General features: G+C 39.0%; 1 protein-coding gene across 4 annotated transcripts in view; it reads left to right on the plus strand.

The window, feature by feature from the left end:
- Positions 1-19,763, plus strand: part of ZNF652 (zinc finger protein 652) — a 61,562-nt gene extending 41,799 nt beyond the window's left edge. For all 4 annotated transcript variants that reach the window (XM_069543177.1, XM_069543178.1, XM_069543179.1 and 1 more), the window contains 5 exons: positions 2,535-3,703; positions 6,861-7,008; positions 7,345-7,460; positions 7,933-8,077; positions 15,362-19,763. In XM_069543177.1, the coding sequence (XP_069399278.1) occupies positions 2,801-3,703; positions 6,861-7,008; positions 7,345-7,460; positions 7,933-8,077; positions 15,362-15,873 (1,824 nt within the window). In that variant the 5' untranslated portion in view covers positions 2,535-2,800 and the 3' untranslated portion in view covers positions 15,874-19,763. The remainder of the gene's footprint in view (positions 1-2,534; positions 3,704-6,860; positions 7,009-7,344; positions 7,461-7,932; positions 8,078-15,361) is intronic.
- The last annotated feature ends 3,877 nt before the right edge of the window (positions 19,764-23,640 follow it).

Consider the following 23,640-nt stretch of genomic DNA (forward strand, 5'->3'; position numbering starts at 1 on the left):
CTGCAGTAATACACAACACAAGATTTCAGTGGCTTTGAAATCATGTTCTCCCTCAAGTTAAATAAAATACAAAAGAATTTTAATGATTGCTGCACGGTGCATATCCTGTGGGCCGTTGTGTTACTCAGGGTCCTAGCTTGATAGCAGCCATAGCAGTCATCACTTTGAGGCTTGCTGGTTGCTGTCACGGTAGGAGGAGAGGCCTGGAGGGTCTCATGTTGCTCTTCATGTCGCTTCTACTCAACTGTACTGGCCGCAAGTAGTCCTGTGGCCCCACCCGACTACTGGGGACGGGCAGAGTCAGAAAGTGCAGGCCTGTCATGTGTCCAGAAGGCTGAGGGCCAGGATATTTGGGAAGAACACATGGATGACTACCATAGAGGATATCCTTTCATTTATTTTCCTTCATGATTTTGTTCTATTCCTATTTTTGCTGGTTAATTGAATTTTACTGTCCTTCTTCCCTTGCTTAATTTGGATAATTAATGTGGGTCAGTTTTATTTACTGGTGCTTATAGTAGTTTACATTATTTCAGAAGTTTGGGCAATACAAAATAAAGCTACTGTGATTTTCCTACTTAAAATGCAAGGTATAAAACTGATTAAAAAGCTATATGGTTACAGGAAGAGTTGAGTTTAAATTATTTTGGAATGCCATTTGTCATAGTAGAAATAAAGCTTTGGAGTTAGGCCTGGGGTCAAATATTGCTTCTGTCATTTAACAGATACGTGATCTTAGACAAATTATTTAACCTCTCATAGGCATAATTTCCTCTTTTATAAATAAAAAGAAATATATATATATATATATAAAGATGTCAAGTAAAGCACGGTGGCATTTATCACTGCTGCTTTCTGAAAATTTACTAAAATGAAAGTAAAATACATTTTTTAAGTAAATTAATTTATTTGGCCATGCCACACAGCTTATGGAATCTTAGTTCCCCAACCAGGGATTGAACCCGGGCCCTTGACAGTGAAAGCACAGCATCATAACCACTGGGCCACCAGGGAATTCCCTAAAATAATTTTTTAGAAAATGGAAAAGAGACAGTAGCAGAGGAATGATAGAAATAGTTGTGAATTACTTATTACAGTCATAATAATGTAAGCAATAAATACTTTACAAAAAAGTCAAGAAATAGAAATATCATCACAGGGATTTCCCTGGCGGTCTGATAGTTAAGACTTTACGCTGCTACTGTCAAGGGCCCCGTCTCAACCTCTGATGGGAGATCTGAGACTCTACAGGCCATGTAGAAAAAGAAAAAGAAATATAACCACATTGTTTAGAAATATAAAAGTAAATACAAGGGGAAAGGGAAGAGGAACAGCTGAAAGAAACACTTTGTCTCAGGTAAAGGACTCAGATGGGATGGAGTAGGCAGAGGATGGCTGCTTTTGTTATAAACCTTGCAGTATATTTGATTTGTGAAACTGCGGATGCTTTTTTTATTAGTGATTACTTTGATGAAAGCTTTAAAATAAGTTTAAAACTCAACCCCAAAGTTTCGTAGTGGATATTAAATAGAAATAACAAATAATGAGCACCTTTACAGCGTTTGTGCACACAGCAGCTATTCAGTAAGTACTGGTTTCCTTCATTTTGTTAATTAGACAGGGTATATGCCTGTAGTAATATTTATGTGACTCAGAAGTTAAGTGGTTGGCTAAGCAGCAATGTGAGGTACGTCACAAAGCAAATCATGCACCCTTCTCATCTTTTTTTTTTTAATGGATGATTTTATTTTTCCTGGAACCATATCAGCTTTATGGCTACTGTTTCTTAGAATTTAGACTTCTGTGCAGCTGACACATGAAAATCATCTGGTTATTGAGTGAATCTAGAGAGCTATGCATAGACCAAATTTTAAAATACCTAGCAACTTTGAAATTATTCTAATAAACTTGAAAACAGTAATATCTATAACTAGATTATAAATTATTTAAGGCCAGGGATATCTCTCTCTCTTCTATTGTTACGTCAGTTAGCTGCTTTATTTTTCGGGTCCACAGTGCCTAGACCACTACTACCTTTGTTCTTTAAGCTCTCACTGTGGTGGATGGTGGTGTCTGATGTTGAAAAGAAAGCCAGCCAGCATGAGGCTCTTGTGTATTTCATGGACCTCACATACTATGTATCTAGATTGTAAACTTGTGGACATGGACCATGTATTCTACCATGTCAGTATGTCCAGGATAATGACTACTATGCAAAAACATGTTCACTAAGCATCATTAAGTATGTGATGAATACCAGGTAAGTGCTGGTAGTCACTGTACTAAGCTCTAAGGATATCTCAGTAAATGGGACAGATAATGACTCCTGCTGTCTTAGAATTTACATTCTAACAAAAAGTTTATTGAATTCATGTAATGCAGTAAAATGATGGCCCACACTGAGCCATTTGAGCAGGATAAAGAATTGTATATATAAAGAGTTTAATCATTTAAGGTATGTTTGTTGTATGATGCATGCTGTGAGAAGGAAGTAAGAGATAGCTGATCTTTTTTCTCTTTGCTTTTCTTTGCAGATAAGATGCTCCAAGTCACTTGCAGCTCTCTGCAAAAGGAAAATCACTAGTGCTCTGCTCTTGCCATAATACCAAACCTTTTGACTTATGCATTGGTGCTGCAACACACTGGAAGAATTGCACAGAGGTTCCAGGAATACCTTCCCCCGCCCCACCCCATTTGAGTGATTCTTCATGGATGGAAAAAGATTTGAGTCTTAATGATTATCCTGTTTTAAACCTGTTCTCTGTAGTCTGAACTGCTTAATACATTAGGCCACTTACTAATGAGCCACACAGCCAGCTCTTGTCAGGAGCTGGTTGAAAACCGTGCTGTGCACGGAGCAGGAATGGCACAAGAAGATAGCCGCCGTGGTCAAGTGCCATCTTCCTTTTATCATGGTGCCAACCAAGAACTCGACCTGTCCACCAAAGTGTACAAAAGGGAATCAGGAAGTCCTTATTCTGTGTTAGTGGACACCAAGGTGAGCAAGCCACATCTCCATGAAACAGAGGAGCAGCCGTATTTCAGGGAGACAAGAGCAGTGTCTGACGTGCACGGTGTTAAAGCAGACCGGGAGAGTTCTGATGACACAGAGGAGGAGGAGGAGGAGGAGGTCTCCTACAAAAGGGAGCAGATCATAGTGGAGGTAAACCTTAATAATCAAACGTTAAATGTGTCTAAAGGGGAGAAGGGTGTCTCTTCTCAGTCCAAAGAGACTCCTGTTCTTAAGACAAGCAGTGAGGAGGAAGAGGAAGAGAGTGAGGAAGAGGCCACGGATGACAGCAATGACTACGGAGAGAATGAAAGGCAGAAGAAAAAGGAGAAGACGGTGGAGAAGGTCAGCGTTGCACAGAGGAGAACGAGGAGAGCTGCCTCTGTCGCCGCAGCTGCCACTTCCCCTACTCCCAGAGCTACAAGAGGTCGTAGGAAGAGTGTAGAGCCACCTAAGCGTAAGAAGCGGGCCGCAAAGGAGCCCAAAGCACCAGTCCAGAAAGCTAAGTGTGAAGAGAAAGAGACTCTGACCTGTGAGAAGTGCCCCAGGGTGTTTAATACTCGCTGGTACCTGGAGAAGCACATGAACGTTACTCATAGGCGCATGCAGATTTGTGATAAGTGTGGCAAGAAGTTTGTCCTGGAAAGTGAGCTGTCCCTTCACCAGCAAACAGACTGTGAAAAAAATATTCAGGTAGGTCTTATCACCAAGAGGGCAAACTTTCCAGGATAGAACCTGGCTGTTTCAGACTCACCTGGTATCTGCCCAAGAGAATAAATACAGTAGAGGCTGAAGGGACAGTTTTCACCAATTTATCTGTTTTTTTAAGCCCCTGCTTTGGTATTTTCAAAACCAGGCTTAACATTTTCTTTCAAAAGCATAAATTTTAACTGACGCTGGACTAGTGGGAACCCAGGTCCATTGGAAAGGGGAATCTGTTAATAGGTGATTGACAAGGAGATGAAGTCAACACTGACTTGGCACTGAGATTTACTCTTGTAAGACATGTAATATAGTTCATTCTGGTGTCTTCGCTGTCAAGGTGGGAGATATCAAGTAAAAGTCAGGAGTAGAGAGAGGTCCTTTTCTAAGGTTTGAAAGGATGCCAGGTTCTAGTACAGCTGTTGGGGACAAAAACCATAATGACTCAGACTGGTGGAAATGGAAGATCTCCAGGAGTGAGTTTGCTTCTAAACCAGTGGAGAGATGACAGCACTAAATTTGTCAAGAGGCTAAGCTCATGGGAATATGCAAACTTTAAAGGAGGCTGAGCTGGTTGAAAATATTGCCTACCTGGCGGTAGGCTTATAGAATGCTACGGTGTAGTATTAAAGTAACAAAACACGGTATTCGAACCAGGTTGGTGTCTTGAAAGGACTATGTTGTGATAGGTTAAGAGGTGTGCTAATTATGTTGTGTGAACTATGTTATGTTGAGCTATGTTGGTTTGCACATGTAAGTGCATATTTATGAATATGAATATTCATTCATAAAAGGTAAGTCTATTGACGTCTCCAAAAGATATGTAAAATAGACATTTCTTGTACCATGCTTAAGCTGAACTTCTTGTAGAAGATGAAATTGTTTGGTTTCAGTGTGTTTCTTGGAGTACTCCTAATTTGGAATGTTCCTTATTTGTCATTTTTCTTCCTTGTTTTTAATCAACAACTGAAATCATTACTTTAAAGAGGTTTTTTAAAAATATGAATTAGGGGCTTCCCCACTGGCTCGGTAGTAGAGAATCTGCCTGCCAGTGCAGGAGATATGGGTTTGCTCCCTGACCCAGGAAGATCCCACATGCCAGAGCTAATCCCGTGTGCCACAGCTAGTGAGCCTGTGCTCTGGAGCCCCAGAGTCACAGTTATTAAGCCCATGTGCTGCAACTACTGAGACCCTTGTGCCCATGCTTTGCACCAAGAGAACCCACCACAGTGAGAAGCCTGAACACTGACCGCAACTAGAAAGTAGCCCCCGCTCTCCACAGCTAGAGAAAAGCCCCTGCAGCAACAAAGACCCAGCACTGCCAAAAATAAATAAATAGAGTTATAAATAAATACATATATAAATTATATTTGCTAAAAATTCACTGCATTTTGATTCATCAGCTGTGACTTGACCTCTGGCATACTTGGTAAATAAAAGAAGACTGAATCGTGGCGCCTGTCACTCAGTAACTACTGGTGCCAGGACTTGGTTCTCAATTGGTTGCAGCAGTTCAGGCCAGAGGAAGTGCGATGCTGTGCTGCACCCTAGGGGTCAGACTTAGTTCTGTAATGATCCATTGCTGAAAAGGTGTCTCTTGATCTTTGTGTCTTTGTGTAGTTGTTTTTTTGTTTTTTTTTTTTTCTTTTAACTTTGCTTCACTACGTACAGAAGGGGCTTTCTTGGTAGCTCTCCTGGTTAAAAATTGGCATGCCGGTGCAGGAGATGCGGGTTCAGTCCCTGGGTCAGGAAGATCCTTTAGAGGAGGAAATGGCAGCCCACGCCAGTCTTGACTGGGAAATCCCGTGGACAGAGGAGCCTGGCAGGCTGCAGTCCATGGGGTCCCAAAGAGTCAGATACAGCTTAGCGACTAAACAACAAGAAGAAATGCAGAAAAGAAAACATTTAATAAATCCTTTTTTTGTGTGACTGTATTCACTGTTCCTTACTGTAATTTCATTTAAACTTATCATTTAAGTTTTGTAGATTCTGCTGAATGAACTCTTTTTGCATTTCTAATCCTGATGACCTAATAAGTAAAAATTAAAGCTGTGCTCTATAGAATGAATGGCTTATAGGGTTTGTCTGTCCTTTCCTCCAGCAGTATCCAGCCAGAGGCTTATCTCTGTGACTTTTCTTGGTCCTCATTTCCTGAAGTGACAGTGTGTTCAGAGATCTTTATTAAATTTTGCAGCGAGTAACAACTTTTTCCCTTATGTATTACAGAGGCTGATGGTTACCTAGAACTTCCTAATACTGTTTTTAAACAGAAGTATTTTATTTTGATACATTATGATATCCTAGACTAGTAATGATGCATAATACAGGGCAGTAGGTGGATTGCCTGTGTCTCCTACAAATGCCTGTGCGAGATCTGGATCTGAGCTCCTCAGGAAAAGGGAGGATACCAGCAGCTGAGGGGTTATGTTAAATTCTGCCAGAGGGAAATGTTTAATAGAGAAAATTAGGAAAATATAGTAAAATCTCAGTAGTTTGTATTAATGAAGACTCTGAATATGTTCGCTAAGCTACAAAAATACTGTTATTCTTCCGTAGATCTATAACCATTCACGTATGCTTTGTTTTATCTTGCTTTTATGTTAATTTAAAATGAGTTTGTATCCTCTGGTAAACACATATTAACTACATAGTAACCCATGTGTAGGAAACAGCTGCTTACAGTAATCCATATTTTTTAAAAAAAAAACAAAACTTGAAGGTTCTTTTCAAAGGTACAATACTAATTTGATAAAAGCAGTCAATTCTTTGATATTAGTGGAACTTTGTATTTCTTTTTGTCTTACTTTTTGCCATTGTTTTCATACTCCCAAAGTGTCTCTAAAAAAATTCATCTTAGGAAATGGAACATAAAGATGTTGGTTTTGAAATCTGGACTTCATGAAAGAATAGCATTTGTTTGGGTTCTGGTCTGTGCCACAAATCTAAAACACACCCACTTCTTGAGACTTCCCTGGCAGTCCGATGCTTAGGACTCTGCACTTTTACGCTGTGTCCTGGGTTCAGTCCTTGGTTGAGGGAACTAAGATACTGCAACCCATTCAACTTGGCCAATTTCAGCTGCTGGTCCACAGGTGAGGCTTTCTGGAAACCCCTATAAGTAAAGATTATTTCTGTTTATCCTGCTCAGTGTGTTTCCTGTAATAAATCGTTCAAGAAACTCTGGTCCCTTCATGAACATATCAAGATTGTCCATGGATATGCAGAAAAGAAATTTTCCTGTGAAATTTGTGAGAAGAAATTCTATACCATGGCTCATGTACGGAAACATATGGTTGGTAAGTTGCTTTTCTCTAACACCTATAATTTTCCCTTGTTCTTTGGTGTGTTTTATGCTTCAGATTGGGCAGCATATGAGACACTGCCTTATTTGAATCAGTTTTGACTTGTTGAAACCAGATGCAACGTGTCTTCAGTAAGCATCACCAGATTGGATGGTAGAGTCTTCCACACCCAGGTTTCTTTTCACCACTGTTATTCTTTCAACTTTGCTGTTACAGCCTCACAGATTAGAGGGCAGTAAATTAAGGTGTCCTTACAGTAGAACATGTCTCTTTTCCAGTTCGAGCCTTTTGGTGACCTGATTTTGAGTATAAGTCCATTCTCTGTTGCAGCACACACAAAAGATATGCCGTTTACCTGTGAAACCTGTGGGAAGTCATTCAAACGCAGTATGTCACTCAAGGTGCACTCCTTGCAGCACTCTGGAGAGAAGCCCTTCAGATGTGAGGTGAGCCTGGGCTGGCCCCCAGGCCCAGCTGTGGGGGCTGGCTTGTGTGTGTATGCGTGGTGAGCAGTGGAAGAGAGGCGTGCCTTGTGCAAGGCACAGGCTGCATTTCCACAGAACCATCAGACCCATGTGCTGAGCGCTGTGTGTTGTTAGCTCACTGCTGGGTAAAGAGCAGTCATTTTTAACACAGTGTTGACTTTCTTAGATTAGGTTAAAGTTGGGATTAACATGTGGTAAATTATTTTACTTTTCTCACTCATTCAGAGAAGTTGGATATACTTCAATGATAATTATTTAAGAAATGTTCCCTTTTATTAATAACTCAGCTGGGAAATACAGCAGAGCCAAACAGTTGACACAAGCAGGTTCTGTTTTGAGTGTGAAAAATAACCCTAATCTCAGACTATATAGGGTGGGCGCAGGTAAAGCTGCTATGCCTGGCATTCAAAAGTCTCCACTGTGTCCAATGCAGAACTGTGACGAAAGGTTTCAGTACAAGTACCAGCTCCGTTCCCACATGAGCATCCACATCGGGCACAAACAGTTCATGTGCCAGTGGTGCGGCAAGGACTTCAACATGAAGCAGTACTTCGACGAGCACATGAAAACACACACTGGTAAGGAATTCTTGAGAAAGGTACAGATGTGTCTCGGGCGCTTATTGATGATCACCTGTGAGTCCGTTTACTTAAAATTCTAAACCATAAGCCTGCATCCTAAATGCAAATGCCCCTTTATATAAATCTGATACTGAACAATACAATTTTATAATATAGAAAAATTAAGCTTTTATCAATTTATTTATTTCAAAAAGTATTGTTAGTGCCTTTTAACTGTGAGTTTCTTCAAGGTGATGGACTCTTTATTTGGGGCACAGGATCTCCTGAAATTGTATGAAACATTTTGTGTATGTGTATATGTTATTTTTCTGAGGAAAGGATTCTAGGTCTTTAAAAAATGGAGGATATTGACTGCTTTTAGCAGAATACCCTCTCAGTATTGGAATTGATTGGACTGACTTACCAAAATTCACTACTTTTCATGAACATAACCATCAACTGAGGTTAAATAATGTTTTAACTGCTTTATGTTTTCAGGGGTATATGCTTCATAGCATAGAATTGTCTTGTAAGCATTTGATCACCCAGCCTTCAGAGAGCTGGTTAGAATAATAGCCCAGTGTAAACACTGGGGCATTGTATCTCTATCTCATCTTGATGCTCTGGAATTAGATGTCTGTGCACAAACTGAACAGTATGAAACATTTTTCAAGCTTTTAAATAAAATCTAATCACAGAATTCTAGGTCTTATTAGTCTGCAAAGTAGCAGAGCTAGGAAGAACCACAAGAGATTATCTTGCTTAGCCTGCTTACAAATGGTGAGAAAATTCTGCCCATGTCTGGGTCTCTGTAGTTCCCATTTCTGTATTTAAAGTCCAAGGAAGAATGCCTGCCTGATGGCCTTCTTTCCCCTTCAGAGCAGAGCACCTCAGATTTTAAGGAATAAGCTAGAGGAAGAGTCATGAGAGAAGTTTAAGTAAACTGCATTTCAAAAGGTAATGCTAACTTTGAAGCCTAAGCAGAGAGCAGTATATATCAGAGTATTTAATAGATTCTCCCCTTAAAGTCTGGTGGTTCTTGGATAGATTCTCAGTTCTGCGTCAGTTTTAGGGCACAGTTTTTTGTTAATTCAGCAGGAAACTATTCAGCAGAAAATAAGTCTTTTTGATGGCAGAAGCTGCTTCACACTCACAAACAGTGCTTGGCACATAGTAGACGCCCAGTTAATGCTTGTTGCAAGCCTGGAAGGAAGGTCCACCGTGTGAGCCTGTGCCTCTGTGCTCACCTCTTCCCTGCCTGTCTCCCTGTGCTTCTTCCTCCCTGGACTTTCTCCTCCCCTTCTCCGTCTGTGTTTCTTCCTCTTTCTTCTTTCTCCTTTCTTTTTTCAGGCCCTTAAATGTCCAGAGTATGAAACTGAAGTGTACGTTTCATGATTAATGTATTTGTTGAATAAAAACAAAGTTTTATAAATTTAACATATTCTCCTTTGACCAAATAGGCAACCTGAACATTTCCTATTTCTTCTAAAGGAATATAGCCACCTATATTCACTTAAATGTTTATTCTTCTCATTAAAAGTAGTAGTACGTACTTATGAAAGTATATTAGAAAATATGAAAATTGCAATGCTCTATAATCTTATCAGTGAGAGATCACTACTGTTAACATTTTAGCATATATATTTTTTAAATTCTGTGATTTAATATATATACAGATATTGTGAAAAACTGTTTATATATTCATATATGTATAGTAAATAAAACAAAAGTTGGGTCTTTATGCTCTATTATAACCTACTTTTATTTTACTGTATTATGTCATTAACAGTAATATCATTTTAATGGTTGTGTAATAGTCCTTATAAATTTGTTGTAATAATAGCCATCATTTATTATGCACATATATGCCAAGTATTATCTTAAGCACTTTGCATACATTATCTCATTTAATCAATATAACCTTTACCACAGTCCTGTTAAGGATATTATCTCCATTTTACTTTACCAGTTCCCCATTGGACATTTAGATTTTTCCAATTTTTCTACTGTTATAAGTATTAATAGTACTGTGACAAACAACTTTCTGGCTAACACATCCATGATTATTTTCTTAGATAAATTCCTGGAAATGGGATTATTAGGGCAAAGGGATGTGTGTATTTTTAAGAATTGGTGGTATGTATTGCCAAATAGCTGTCCATATACACTCTTAGCAGTGGTACGTGAAAACACTCATTTTCCCAACCCTGTCCAATGTAAATAAAATAATTGTTGAATTAATAGGTGAAAAATGGTTTCTTTTTGTGTTAATTTGTACTTAGTTGCTAAGTAAGATGGAACATTTCTTTCAGTACATTTGTTGGGTATCAGTGTGTTTTCTTTTCTGAATTGCTTATGCCTTATTTGTATCCATCCTGTCATTGCAGTGTTTGGCTTTTTCTTATTGTTTGTGGTAGCTCTTTATATAATAGCTCTTTGTGTATATTTATGTCCCCTGGACCTTGTTTAACAGCAATATTAAAATACTTCCCCCTGGTTTGTCCTCTGCCTTTTAATATTGTTTATGATGCTCACACTGGGAAAGCACTGCCACTCACTAGCAGTGTGACCTTACCTGAATTATGCAACTCCTGTAGGCCTCTGGTTCCATTGGTATCAGTATTAAATAAGGATGACAGTAGTACCTTGGAGAGGACCCAAGAAGGGTTAGCTTTTACAGAAGAAAAAAGACAGCTCTTTTACGGCTGGTTGGAACCACTTGTAGAGTGTGTTCTGGTGGGGATTAAGGCCGTTGTAGGAACTGACATTGATTGGGCTGTTTCTTTGCAGTTAAACAGAAGTGAGGCAGATCTTATCTAGGGAAGCGACCAGCCCTCAGGCAGGGTTTCCTGGGATGGTGTGGACACGGGGTGAGTTCAACATAGAATAATTGCTGATTCTCCTTGTACCAGGCATAGTGCTAAGTACCTAGAGATATAGAATGGATTAAGGCCTGGTTTTTGCCCTTAAAAAGCTTATAGTCCAGTGATAGTAATGGTAATAACAATAGTAGTAGTGGCAATAAAATGCACTGAATGTTTACTGTGTATCAAATACTGTCGAATTTGATCAAATACTCCTCGAATTTTTATTTATCACAGTAACCTATTATTATCTTCATTTTTCAGATGAGGCTTAGAGAGTAAAGAACTTGTCCAAGGCAATCTGACTCCAGAAACACATACTTAAGTCATTCTGATACAAATTTAATGAAGCAAGTAATAAAATGGAAGGATACACAGGACATGATGAGGGCAAAAAGCACCATCCCAGAGGCTGATTCTCAAATTCCAGAATTTGTCAGCATACCCAGTCAGGATCAGAGGGATTGATCTGTGCTAAGTAGTCTCTGTGTGTGTGTGTGTGTGTGTGTGTGTGTGTGCTAAATAGTCTTAATGATATCTTAATAAAATTGCTAATTTACAGTGAAAAGGCTGAATGATGGGTGGTTCAGAACTCTTATGTTCTTTGGTCAGAATATTCTTTGCCTAAAATAAAATTTATATTAATTGCTAAATTATAATCACAAGATTGTCAGGGACAGGAAATTATAGGCGAGGAAGGTAATCGAATGATCTTAATGGTGAGTCCCAACCTTCATTGAATTCAAGAAGTCATCAGTTCCATGACAAAGCTAAGTTTATATATCACTAAGAAAATGCTGCAAATTAAAGAATGAAATGCCATCGATTGTTACGGTATATATCAGTTTCACAGATGTCAATATTGGGGTGGGATACATGTCTTAGAATTAACTAATATTTATTTATTGATGTTAAGAATCTACTCAGTGTGGTTACTGTAGTGAACAAGGCTAAAATAGTCCCTAGGTTCACAGACCTTATTGTCAGCTTAGGGTGATAGACAGTCAAGGCCTAACAGTGGTTGGTAGTGAGAGCATAGTAAGTACAACTAAATGAAATTGGCTAGAATTTGATGAATTAGTGGGGGCGAGGAGGCAGGGAATATGATAAGACATGATACCTGAGAGCAATAAGCAAGTATTGGATCACAGGATAAGCCATGTAGAAAAGTTTGAGCTTTATTCTAAGGACAGTTGGAAGTCCTTAAATGGTTTTAAGCATAGTGTGACACAATTGTCTGAAAGTTCACTCCGGCTACACAGTGTGAAGAGTGGATTGATTGGAGGGTGGGGAGCAAGAATACATAAACTGAAACCAGTCAGATGGCTGTTGCAGTAATCCAGGTGAAGGATTGTAATCTTATGGTAGGCCAGATATATAGATATCCAGATTTCTGATGCTGCTCACGGATATTCATAAGCAGACTAGAGTGGTTATGTTTATTGGCCAGATCACTTTTTCCTTTGAACAGTGCAGAAGACAGCTAACTAGCCAAATTCTTGCTCTTTTTTATCTTCCGTGCAGATTCTCTCTTCATTTATATTGTGTGATCTTCAGATTGACTATAATACTATTTCTTACAATTAGGTTAGCTTTATCTGTATGTAACAGGTCACATCATAAGATGTATTGATATATATGTTTCTGGTTACCTTGATGGACTTAGATGTTAGTACCTTCTCCAGCTACCCATTTACTAGCATTTCCTTAAAATGGGACATTGTACAGGTGGTTGATTTTAAGTATTATATTTTTATTTTTCCTTGTTTCACCCTCATTGTAATCTTGCCTTGAGGTTTCAGGGAAACTTTATTATCAGTCATTAGCACGGTTAAAAGATTGGGCCTAATAAATAATGAGAGAGTTAGGTGAGAGTGTGGGTTTATGTCTTGAACAGCAAATGTGGAAAATTTGGTAGGACCTCAAGAAATGGATAAAAGATTAGTAAGTAGTAAAAACGACTCATTTAAATTTGAATACATGGATTTGTGGTAGACCAGTTCTAATAGTTTTTGATCTATCTGTGGCAAATCATTATAGCCTGGAAGACTACAAATGAGATGATTGGAACAATCCAGTATTGGACCCAGGTTTGAACACATAACAGAAAGTTACATGTCCATATATTTAATAAACTTTCAGTCAATAAAACATATAGTGAACCAACGAAGTGATTAGTGAAATGGAGAGTGTTTGCCTGTATTAGATTAATAATCAAAGATTAGGTCCTTTGGCTCTGGTTCCATATGGCTGTTAGGAATGAAGAATATTAACTCTGGAGAGTCAAGGAGGAAAGGGTCAAGGGGATTAATATGTTATCAAATAGGTGTGCTTTTAAAACATTTTATTATACAAATGAATCATGTTTATCTTAGAAAACAGGAAGTACATATAGGCATAAAAAAGAGAATAAAACATCACTCATAAACCCATTATCTAAAGATAATCACTTGTAACATTTGTTGTATTTTTTTCCATGTTTTCCTATATGCATTTTTCATTAAAAGTGGATAACACATGCATACATTTTCATAACTTGCTTGTTTTACTTAATAGACTACAGATAATAGATTATAGATTTTCATGTTAACAATTACATTTCTATACTTTTTAAAATATTGTTTTTAATGACACTCTCCATTAGATAAGTATATCACAATTGATCAATTCCATTTAACATAGAATTTTAAGTTTTTAATCGGAGGAAATGGATTAAAAAGAAGGAAAGCAAATGGGTACAGAATTTATCTAGAAAGATGAATGTGAATCACAGTGAAGAGTGGCAATGATTGAATAATAAAAGGTAGGAAGATAAAAGAAATATTCTAGTCAGCAGATAGTACTGGTAACAGTGGAGAAAACTGGTCTGTCCTGATGGTTCAGTTCAGTCTTCAGGAAGTGAGGGCAATTCTGGCTTCCATTGAAGGGGAGGGCACCAGGAAATTTCCATTTTCAAAGGCAGAGAGAAGTAAAGACTGCAATATGGATAAAGAGGTGTTTGTCAAAAGGTTAGAAGTCTCAAAGTGAAGGAAAACAGTAAGAAAATAACATGCCTTTGTGTGTGCAGGAATGCACAAAGCATTGAGGTATAAAGTGCTGTGGTTTTTGTGTCTGGAGCCATTCTGCAGAATTTCAAATCCTGCCTCTCCGCTAGCCATAGAACCTTTAGCAAGTTTCTTAATTTCCTCATCAGTAAAATAGGGATAACAACATACCTCCCTCATAAGGCTGTCAGGATCACCAAAGGTTAATGAAATGTTAAGTGATTAAAACATAGTAAGTAATATTGCATATTAGAACAATATGCAGTATCTTTTATTTATACTGAACAGAATAAGGACATCTATTAGAAAGAAAGGGAGCAATGATTGAAGTGAGAGCAAACTCTTGTAGCAGGAGCTACAGTAAAGATAGAAGCTACATACACTGAGCATTGGTGAAGGAATTGATAAGTGCAAGCACATGGTCACTGAAGCGCATGTGTAGAGGTACTGCACACCATACCACAGCATTCTGGATGAAGTGATCACAGACACATGTTCAGACATCATTTTGTTTCTCCCCTATGACCCCGGGAGAGGAGCAGGCAAATAGCATAGAATAAGCAGTAAGTCCAAAGGAAAGCTTAAAAATTAATCCCTTAGAACCCAAACCTAAGTTCCTCCCTAGGTGCACTTAGAATTATGGGGTTTTGTTTCCTTTTTGGCTCCCTGTCCCAAAGGTTCTCCACCAAGAACGGTAGCCTGCCTTTCAATCCTCCCCACACCCATGGGCATTTGGAAATGGTATGGGGACATTTTTGATGGTCAGAATTTCTTGGGGACATTCAGTAAACTGGATCCAGGACCACTGAGTGCTCTTCAGATGTGCAGACAGTCCCATGTGATGGAAAACTGCCTGCAGAGAAACACTGCATTGTGAAATCCATGTTGTAGGGTGAGTCAGTCCAGTATTTCCCCAAATACCAAAAAGTAAGCCACATGCTAAGGATTAGGAACGAGTAGACATACGGAGACTTATTTACTCCATGGGACATTTTCAGCAAAGTCCTACGTTGTGTTGGAATGTCAGAAATTGCTTACGGATCAGCTGGCCTAGCTTAAAGGCAGAGATTCATCTGTGGGCTTGGTCCCCTTGAGCACAGGAAAGCCATCTGACCACTTCTTCCGGTAGGATGTGGAAGATCACTTTTGTAGATGCCTTTTTTTTTTTTAATCTTCTTTTACCCAAGCCCCGATGGTAGGTTGTATATAAGTTTTAGTTGTGTCTGCTGTTTTTTGTGAAGTCCCAACTTTGGGGGACTTTTTTATGACTATCAGAATATAATATGCAGTAAGGGAGAGAAGTGGTAACCTCCTTATCTAATATGAAGGGTAGCTGGAGCGCATACTTACCGCCTAGTGTGTTAATCATGTCTTTGTGTCTGTGTTCATCTCAGGAGAGAAACCCTTTATCTGTGAAATCTGTGGCAAAAGCTTCACCAGCCGCCCCAACATGAAGAGGCACCGTAGGACTCACACAGGCGAGAAGCCCTACCCGTGTGACGTGTGCGGCCAGCGGTTCCGCTTCTCCAACATGCTTAAGGCCCACAAGGAGAAGTGCTTCCGGGTGACCAGCCCCGTGAACGTGCCGCCTGCTGTCCAGATCCCACTCACAACCTCCCCAGCCACCCCAGTTCCTTCTGCGGTGAACACCCCCACGACCCCCGCCCCGCCCGTCAGTATGAACCCTGTCGGCACTCTGCCCCCTCGGCCCATCCCCCACCCCTTCTCACACCTTCACATCCACGCTCACCCTCACCACCCACACCACCTTCCCATCCCCCCCGTCCCTCACCTCCCCCCACCTCCAGCTCTCTTTAAGAGTGAGCCTTTAAATAACAGAGGCCAGGGTGAGGACACGTTTCTGCGGCACCTGGCAGAGAAGAGCAGTGCAGCACAGCATCACTAACATCCATCTCCTTAAGGGTGTTCTCCACGAGTCACGTGCCCCTGTGTGAGCTTGCAGAGAGGGGGTTGGTGAGCCTTTCTGTAGCTGTCAGACTCAGCCTCCACCAAGAGCTTTGTCATTGTCTTGGTGAATCAGCACATCCGAGGGAGTGAACAAGAAGACCTTGAGCTCACGGAGGGAACGGTCATCTAAACCAGGGAACCACCGAAGTAAAGCCCAATTTGCTTGCATTTTCTGGTGACTTTTATAAATTTCAAATACTCAGACTTGTGGAATTTTATAATTTCATATCAGCTGATGAGGTATGCTTGCTTTTATATCCTGGACTTCTCCTCAAAGAGGGGACAGGCCTGGTTTCCTTTGTACTAATCGGGAAGGCTGTGAGATTAATCCAGAGCATTAATTGTATCACTGTGTATCGTAACAAATTATTTTCAGCTTTTGGTGCTGGCTTCAGAGTTGAGCTAGCTGTGTTTCACAGTATATCAAGCATTATAGAGAAAGACAGAAATTTTCTTCTTTGTGTAGCTCTCCTAATGCACTCTTTATTTTACTACAGAAATTATTTTAGAGTTTTTGTATAGACTTCTTTAGTAGTCTGTTTCTAAAATGAAATGTATTTCAATAAGCGGTGTAATTTTTTCAGTGTAGCTGGACCTATGTTGTAAAATAGAAAAAATTTTTATAATCATCAAAATGTGATTCTTAAAGATGCATATAACTTCTATAGTTCAAAGTTATTCTTACATCCGTACAACTCAAAGGTGCTTCAGAAAGTAGATGTATCTCAGAGGGTCTCCAGACCAAGTTACTGCAAAAAATGAGGTTTTGCTTTCAGAACTTGACCTAAGTCCTCGGTAGTTTTTTAATCCCTGCTTAACACTTGGGGGGTCTGTTAGGCTTATGGACAGGCTCTGTCCTCCATGTTCCGTTTGGTTCAGTTAGTGTGTTAAATGGAATGATTTGCAGGGGGTTGAGCCTTTTCCAGGGAAGTCACCTGAAGCTGGCCTGTTTTGAAAATCTGAGTCAAGCTGTTCACCATCAAGAGGAGGAAGCTGGGGAGGCTGTTTCATCTCAGTCACATCTCACTTCCCTAAGAACTGTGTTCAGGTTCAACCTTTGTGGGATGACAGATTGAAGTCTCCTGCTACACTGCTTATTTTGAGGTTGCTTTGTTTCTCTAGAATTGTTGTGGAAAGATAAAATAGTACATTAAAATCAAAACATGATGTTGCTGATAGTGGCTGAGAAATTTGGATAAGAACACAAATGGGCTATGACTTTTAAAATGTCTCTTGTATTAGTGGATATAGTCACAACATCAAACTGTTCAACACAGTGAAAATTGCAGTGAGGGGAAGAAAGTGACATTTTACTGCCCTGTCCTCTGCAAGTAATTACCTGGTAGCAGTCTTCTTGGTGATAAGAAGAGCCAGTCTCTAATTTGGGGCAGATTTGGAAGAGTTTGGGCAACTTTTAAAGAGCATGGTCAGTTGGGGGTTCATTATAGGAAAGGCTGAGCAGAAGGGCTAACAGATTATTTTTAACTGATCACATTCATCCAGACTCAGTATAGCTAAAAGTTTTGTAATTTTTCATGTCAGTGAACTGAGTTCCAGCGCAAAGTCTACTTTCTCTCTCTCTCTCTCTCCCTTCCTCGGTTTTTTTAATCTTGAAATTTCTTCATTTTTCTTTCCTCGGGCTTTTAAATCTTTGCGTGACTCAGAACCCTGACTTTTATTTATTTTTATTTTTAATGTTAAGTGTGCAGAAATATTTGCAGCACTTTTCTGGCTTATTAGCTCTGTGGTAGGAAAAACTGGAACTCTCCATTGAGGTTAAGTCCCTATTTTTAAAATGCTGCATTCTCTGCTAGCTTTTTGGTTTAATACTTCCAGATTTTTTTCTTTCTGATTATTGCCTTTGTCTTCTATAGTGAGCATAGGAAAATTTGGGAGTGAGGCAGAAAAGTATCTTCAGTATCATACTTTTCTCCCTATTTTTGGATGTAACTTCTAAAGAATGCTGTTTTAAATGTCTGTATACATTCTTTGAACACTCAAGCACCCAAGCCAATACGAAAAGTTAATTTATTTATGACTGTTCTGTCTTTAGTGGCTGCCTCCCCTTACTTCCACAATTTCCTTGGCATTCCATAACAAGTTTGTGGGTATACACCTTTGTGTGGACATACCATTTTTTCATGTCCAAGCTTATAATATTAAAATGATTTTTAAGATGTAAATTGAGCTTAATTAATTGGTTATACCTTATTTTATTCTAAATAAATTTACAGTATTTGGCTGCAGTTCTGAATTCTAACTGGAGACTTACAGAATCAACCATTTTATGAGGTGTACTATAAATTACACACTGGAAAATCCAGGTAGTCTTATTTCTTTTTTCATTCAAGTGAATATAGCCATAAAATATCTGCTATGTAGGAAAACCAATAGTAAGCAGAAAATCACTACCACCCTTAATAGAAGCAAAAAATAAAAAAGGATTATCTTTTTTTAAAAATCAGCATTGTCACACAATACAGTTCTTAGTGAAATATATTATGGAACAATCTGGAAACTCAAATTTTTCCCCTAGTTAAATATACCTTCCCTGATTTGGGGTTTGTGGTCTTCAGGAAAACTGCTCAGAATATATTGGCTGCTCACCAGTGTCAGATTACATATGCCTAATGAAATGCATTAAGAATATTCATAACAATGTTTCTGAATAGAAGGACTGCAAGATGAAGCCTTAAACACATATGTGCATCAGGTTTAACATGCTTAAGACTCAAACTCAGGGTTAAAAATTTGATGGGATCCTTTACTAAGATAAAAGTTGTGTGGCGTGTTCCCTCCCACCTATGGTACAGCACCCTGTGACTTCTTCAGAAATTATTACCTATTTGTTATCTGTTTATGAAAAAAAGAACTCTGGAGGAGTTTGAGTTCTCAGCCCTTATCTATACTTAAATTTCAAAGACACCAAAGGCCGCATTTCAGCATTATATAGATATCAAATTGAGGCTGTTTTTCATGACTTAAATTTTACTGTCTTCAAAGGCTTGTACCATTGCTAGAATTAAGACTGACTTAGCAATTCCCAGCTTGAGTTGATACTGCTTTTTAATTTTCTTTTTACATTTTTCTATTCTTTCGTGTAGATTTGTCGTTCAAATATAAACTCTTCCTTAGCCTAAAGGAAAGGCTGCTTGTTGCTTTCTCAGATTGAGAGGGGCAGGTTTATACAGAGTTAGACTTTTCACATTTGAATGAAGAAAATAAGATGAACAGTTTAAAGCATGTGGCTTCCTTTCCATGTATATTTGTGATTTGATTCCTATTTTTAGCAGGCAGGGAAGTCTCCACATAAAACTTGACTACATAGCTCACAGTAGCCTTTACAAATCAGTTACATATACTTTTACAGTCTACCATTTACATTTTCTGTTCTAAATGAATGACTGAGCATGGACATTGCCATAATCATACCATCTTTCTTAAACCAACATTGATTGGAAGAAAATTTTCATGGTGGTTAAAATGTCCCCTGTATACACTCTCTATATATGGTTGATTGTCCCTTGTATTCTAAAGGCAAAATACTCTGAAGAGATGCTTGTAAGCTTTTGATTTTCTATTTCTTGACTTTTTTTTTCAGCTTTTATGTTTGTTGAATGGATATGCTTGTTTAGCTTAATTTTTATTTCACTGGAAATTTTAAATTTTAAGAAAATCAAGCAGAAATAGAAATTCATTGCAGATACGTGTGTATATGTGTGTGTGTGTGTGTGTGTGTGTGTATTTACCACATCTTAAAGATTTCAGTTAGTGAAATACAGAATGGTGGGTGGGATTTTAATGTTTGGAAAAAGAGAGAAAGAAAAACTAAAGTTAGAGAAATCCTTCTGTTTGAGCTACTGTATAGAAGAGACAACTTTTATTATTATGTTGCTGACCAACATGATGAACATTTTGATGCTGTTCCAGACTGTATGAGAAGTATTTGATGAAAAAGGGATAAATTACATTTAGGAGTTTTATGAACTGTGTTCCATTATAAAAATCAACTCACTTGGATTTCTTCAGACTATTAAAATTGAGCAAGTAAATATTGGGTTTTAATTTTCCTCCGCCTGAACCAAGATAGGAAATTTCCCAAAATATTTTTTTTTTTCCTTTTCAGGAATGAAAGGTCATTAGCCATGTACTAGCAACACCCTAGCTAACCTGCTTCTGTCATCTGTAATTTGTGACAAATAACAATGACCTTCTAACCCTGGACACTACCTCGATAAAGTGAACCAGAGATCCTCTCTAGACTTTCTATGGAAGCCATAAAAGTTGCCATCAAGATATCTACTTTCATAGTTCTGTACTTTTATACTCTCTGGACTTTTTGTAGACTTTGTGATCAGATCTTTTTGTCTTAGAGGATAGGTTTTGCAATATTCAAAGGAAAATCACACTCCTTGATTGTCCCAGCTTTGAAGCTGTAACTCAGTACTTTTGTTTAAAAAATTAGATAGTATACCATTTATCATTTGCAGAATTGCATATCCAGAAAACAAACTTCTCTCCCTTATCCCCTAAGTGGAAGCTATACTGTTGTCAGAAACTACTTACAAAGTGGATTTCTACCTTGTTAGACCCTGTGTATAACTTGATAATATATGTATTGTCACAATGTTCCTGGAGTTTTTAATTTTCATATGACAGGTTAGTGAGTGTACATCTCTCTAATCTCTCTCGCTGCAGCTTCAGTCTCTCTCACTCTGTTCTTGAGTGCCTTCAAAAAGCCAGCATCCTGGAACATTCTTTTCCTGATCTGAATCCTACCTCTGATTATTTCATCCTCCATGATCATTGGAACTCACCTATACTCCAGTTGATTTGTCTCCACCAGCTCGCTGAAACCTTGGGTGTGAATTTTTTATGCATTTCTGTTTTGTTCCATTTAGATTACACTTTAAATTTTTATTTATATCTTGTTTCTTCATGTATTACATCTCTAATGATGAAATATTTTATCCTTATCTTACTCCTCATGTGTTTTTTCTTTCACCAGAAACTAGATGGTCCTTTCAAAGTAAAGGTCACTAAGTATCTCTTCCGAACATCTTTTTCTCATCTTAGTCTTCCTGAATGCCTCCCCTTTCTGAGTAAGGGGTCGTGAATGCTGCTTTTGCTATGCCCTCTTTCTGTGTGCTCTCTCTCTCTCCTAGAAACATTTTGCAAGGTTGTACTCATAATTTTATTTTAGTCTAATTTCAGATTGCTCTCTGGGTTTATCAGAAGTCCCTTACTGAGTTTTGATCTGCCTCTTTTATCCTGTCCCTCAAAAACTTCCCGTTACTTTCTCTTCTGCTTGTTCTCATCTAATTAATTTTTAAAATATTGTTGATACATAATATATGAAGGATGTAATAAAAAAGAGGTTTCCTTGTATTCTCCATGTGAGATGAGCACCTTACTGATAAAAACATTTTAGTCATTGGCTCACCGTTCACGGTCAACACTGTAGTTTGTGCTGTGTACAGGCCCCTTGCTCCCTTTCGAGTTCTCCTCCAAAACCGAAAACAAATTCAATTCTTTCAAATGAGGAAATCAGATTGCGCTTTTTTTTTTTTTAAGTAAAAGAAGGCTGTTGAGTTGAGTATGTTGGCCTTAGTCAAAATCTTTCCTTTCTGACTTGAAATGTCATGTCTCTTTCCTTAAAGTTAATAATTCTAATACTCAGGTTTTCAAGACTAACTAATAACCACATGAAGTGGGAGTCTAAGAAGGCAGCTGTTAATAAATTCTTACTGCTTTTTATCTGGTGACAGTATGTTATTGATGGGATAGTGCAAAATTGTGAGAATGCTTATGTTTGATAATGAATATGTTCTAGACATTTGAAGATTTCAATGGCTATTTGGAATGGGAATACTAGTTTACAAAATGCAAAAAGTTGATTTCTACAGAAATAAGTAACAGAAGTTTCTTGTTGTTTTAAATCTTTTTACTTTAATATGCCTTGGTAGTCCCCATTATTGACCTAGAAGTTTGCATCTTTTATGTAGTAACTTTCTACCGAAAGCAACCGCTTTGTATATCTGGCTTTTCTCCTGGGACTCTCGGGCAGTACAGCAGTGGGAGTGATGGGGGGCTCGCACTGAGGAGCCACATCCCTGAGACAGGCTGTTGGCTTGTTTCATGTCCACGTCTGTATGAGACACTTGGCACAGGTATCAGAGGGTCTTTGCCCCGGAAAAGTGTCGCTTCCACTTTCTAATTTCACACTATCTGAGCTTCCCTGGTGAGACCAGGGATGTTACACATTACTTGAAAATGATTTGGGGGACAGGGCAAGGAGGAGTAGGAGCCGAGTTTTCCTTCCAAAGTTGGAAGGAAGTCTGGTACTTGTGTTGTTGGGTTTGGTCAACCAAAGAGCCTGTCTCTCTAGTGGATGTGCCAGAGAGTCCAGGTGTTTCTAAATATCCAGCTCCCTTGACAAACACAGCTTCCTTCTTACCTGCCTGTCACGGGTGGAAAGGGACTGTGTGATTGCAAGGCCAGAGACTCCAACTCACATTCTGCATAAGACTTGAGGCTATGTTTAACTGCATTTGAAAGCTCATGGGGAAATACTTTTTTCTTTTAGAATCTCTAACCTGACCTGGAAATACCTTTTCTATGCTTGATCATTCAACTCCTGAGACTTTTTCCAAAAGTGAAAAGGAAAGAATGTGGCATAATTTTGGTGTTTCCTGCTAGAGTTGTATCCCCAACCATACATATGCAGCCTCAGAGGAATTCTCAATCTTCTGCAAGTTTTGAGTACGCCTTTTCCTCTTTTCTTGACACGGGCAGTGTGATTCTGCTCCACCAGCAGTACTGGCTTTGTCCACAAGGGAGCAACAAAATACTTCAGCTTCTTTATTCTCACCTTCTAAAGAAACATCCCACTTTCAAGTCTCTTACAGAATATTCTTTCTTGGCTCAATATTTGTTTTCAGATCTTGGTTTTTAAGACATTTCCCCATATTACTAAGTGCTCAGCCTTATGGAAACAAAGGTTGATGTGTGGGTCAGGTGTCCTTGTGGGTCAGGCATCTGAACTGAAAGCCAGAACCTTCCCTTGAGGGATCTGTCAATGTGCTAAATGCAAAGCAGGAAGGCCACCCGCCTTACTTCTTCCTCCCAAATCCCACCACCGGTGCAGGGCCATCATGTCTCTGAGAAGAAGAAGAGCGGCAGGGATAACTGGAGTATGAATGAGGAAATGCTTCTTACCTTCTCTGCTCCAAGCACATGTCCATTACAGCAGAGAGCAAGTCATTGGGGTCAGCTCTTCATCCTGACCCGTGGGAGGTCTGCTATGGCATCCACTCCGCCCAGACAGAGTTCAGCTCACGTTCCCTGTGTGTCAGTTAGTCGTCTTCGGGCTCCTAATCCTCATCAGCTCTCTGATCACAAGGTTGGTTTGTGCTTATAGTGGCGTCTTCCTCACAAGATGCAGGTCAGTTATCAACCAAGAGGAAACCCCAGACCCTATTTAGCCTGTAGAACTGGGAGGCATTTGCACCTGAAATGGCCTTCCAAACAGGTGTCTGCCTGGCCCTTCTTCCCCAGCCAAATCTGACCCTGAGCGATATAGGTAGACAGAGGCGTCTGCTTGTAACTCCATTTGATGAAAAAAAAAAAACAACTGAAGCTGTGATCGCTTCAGATAACGGGGCCAGGTGTAACTTGTTTGTCTTTATTTTTGTTTTCCCTGACA

The sequence above is a fragment of the Ovis canadensis genome, chromosome 11 (genome assembly GCF_042477335.2).
Source record: "Ovis canadensis isolate MfBH-ARS-UI-01 breed Bighorn chromosome 11, ARS-UI_OviCan_v2, whole genome shotgun sequence".
NCBI classification, from domain to species: domain Eukaryota; kingdom Metazoa; phylum Chordata; class Mammalia; order Artiodactyla; family Bovidae; genus Ovis; species Ovis canadensis.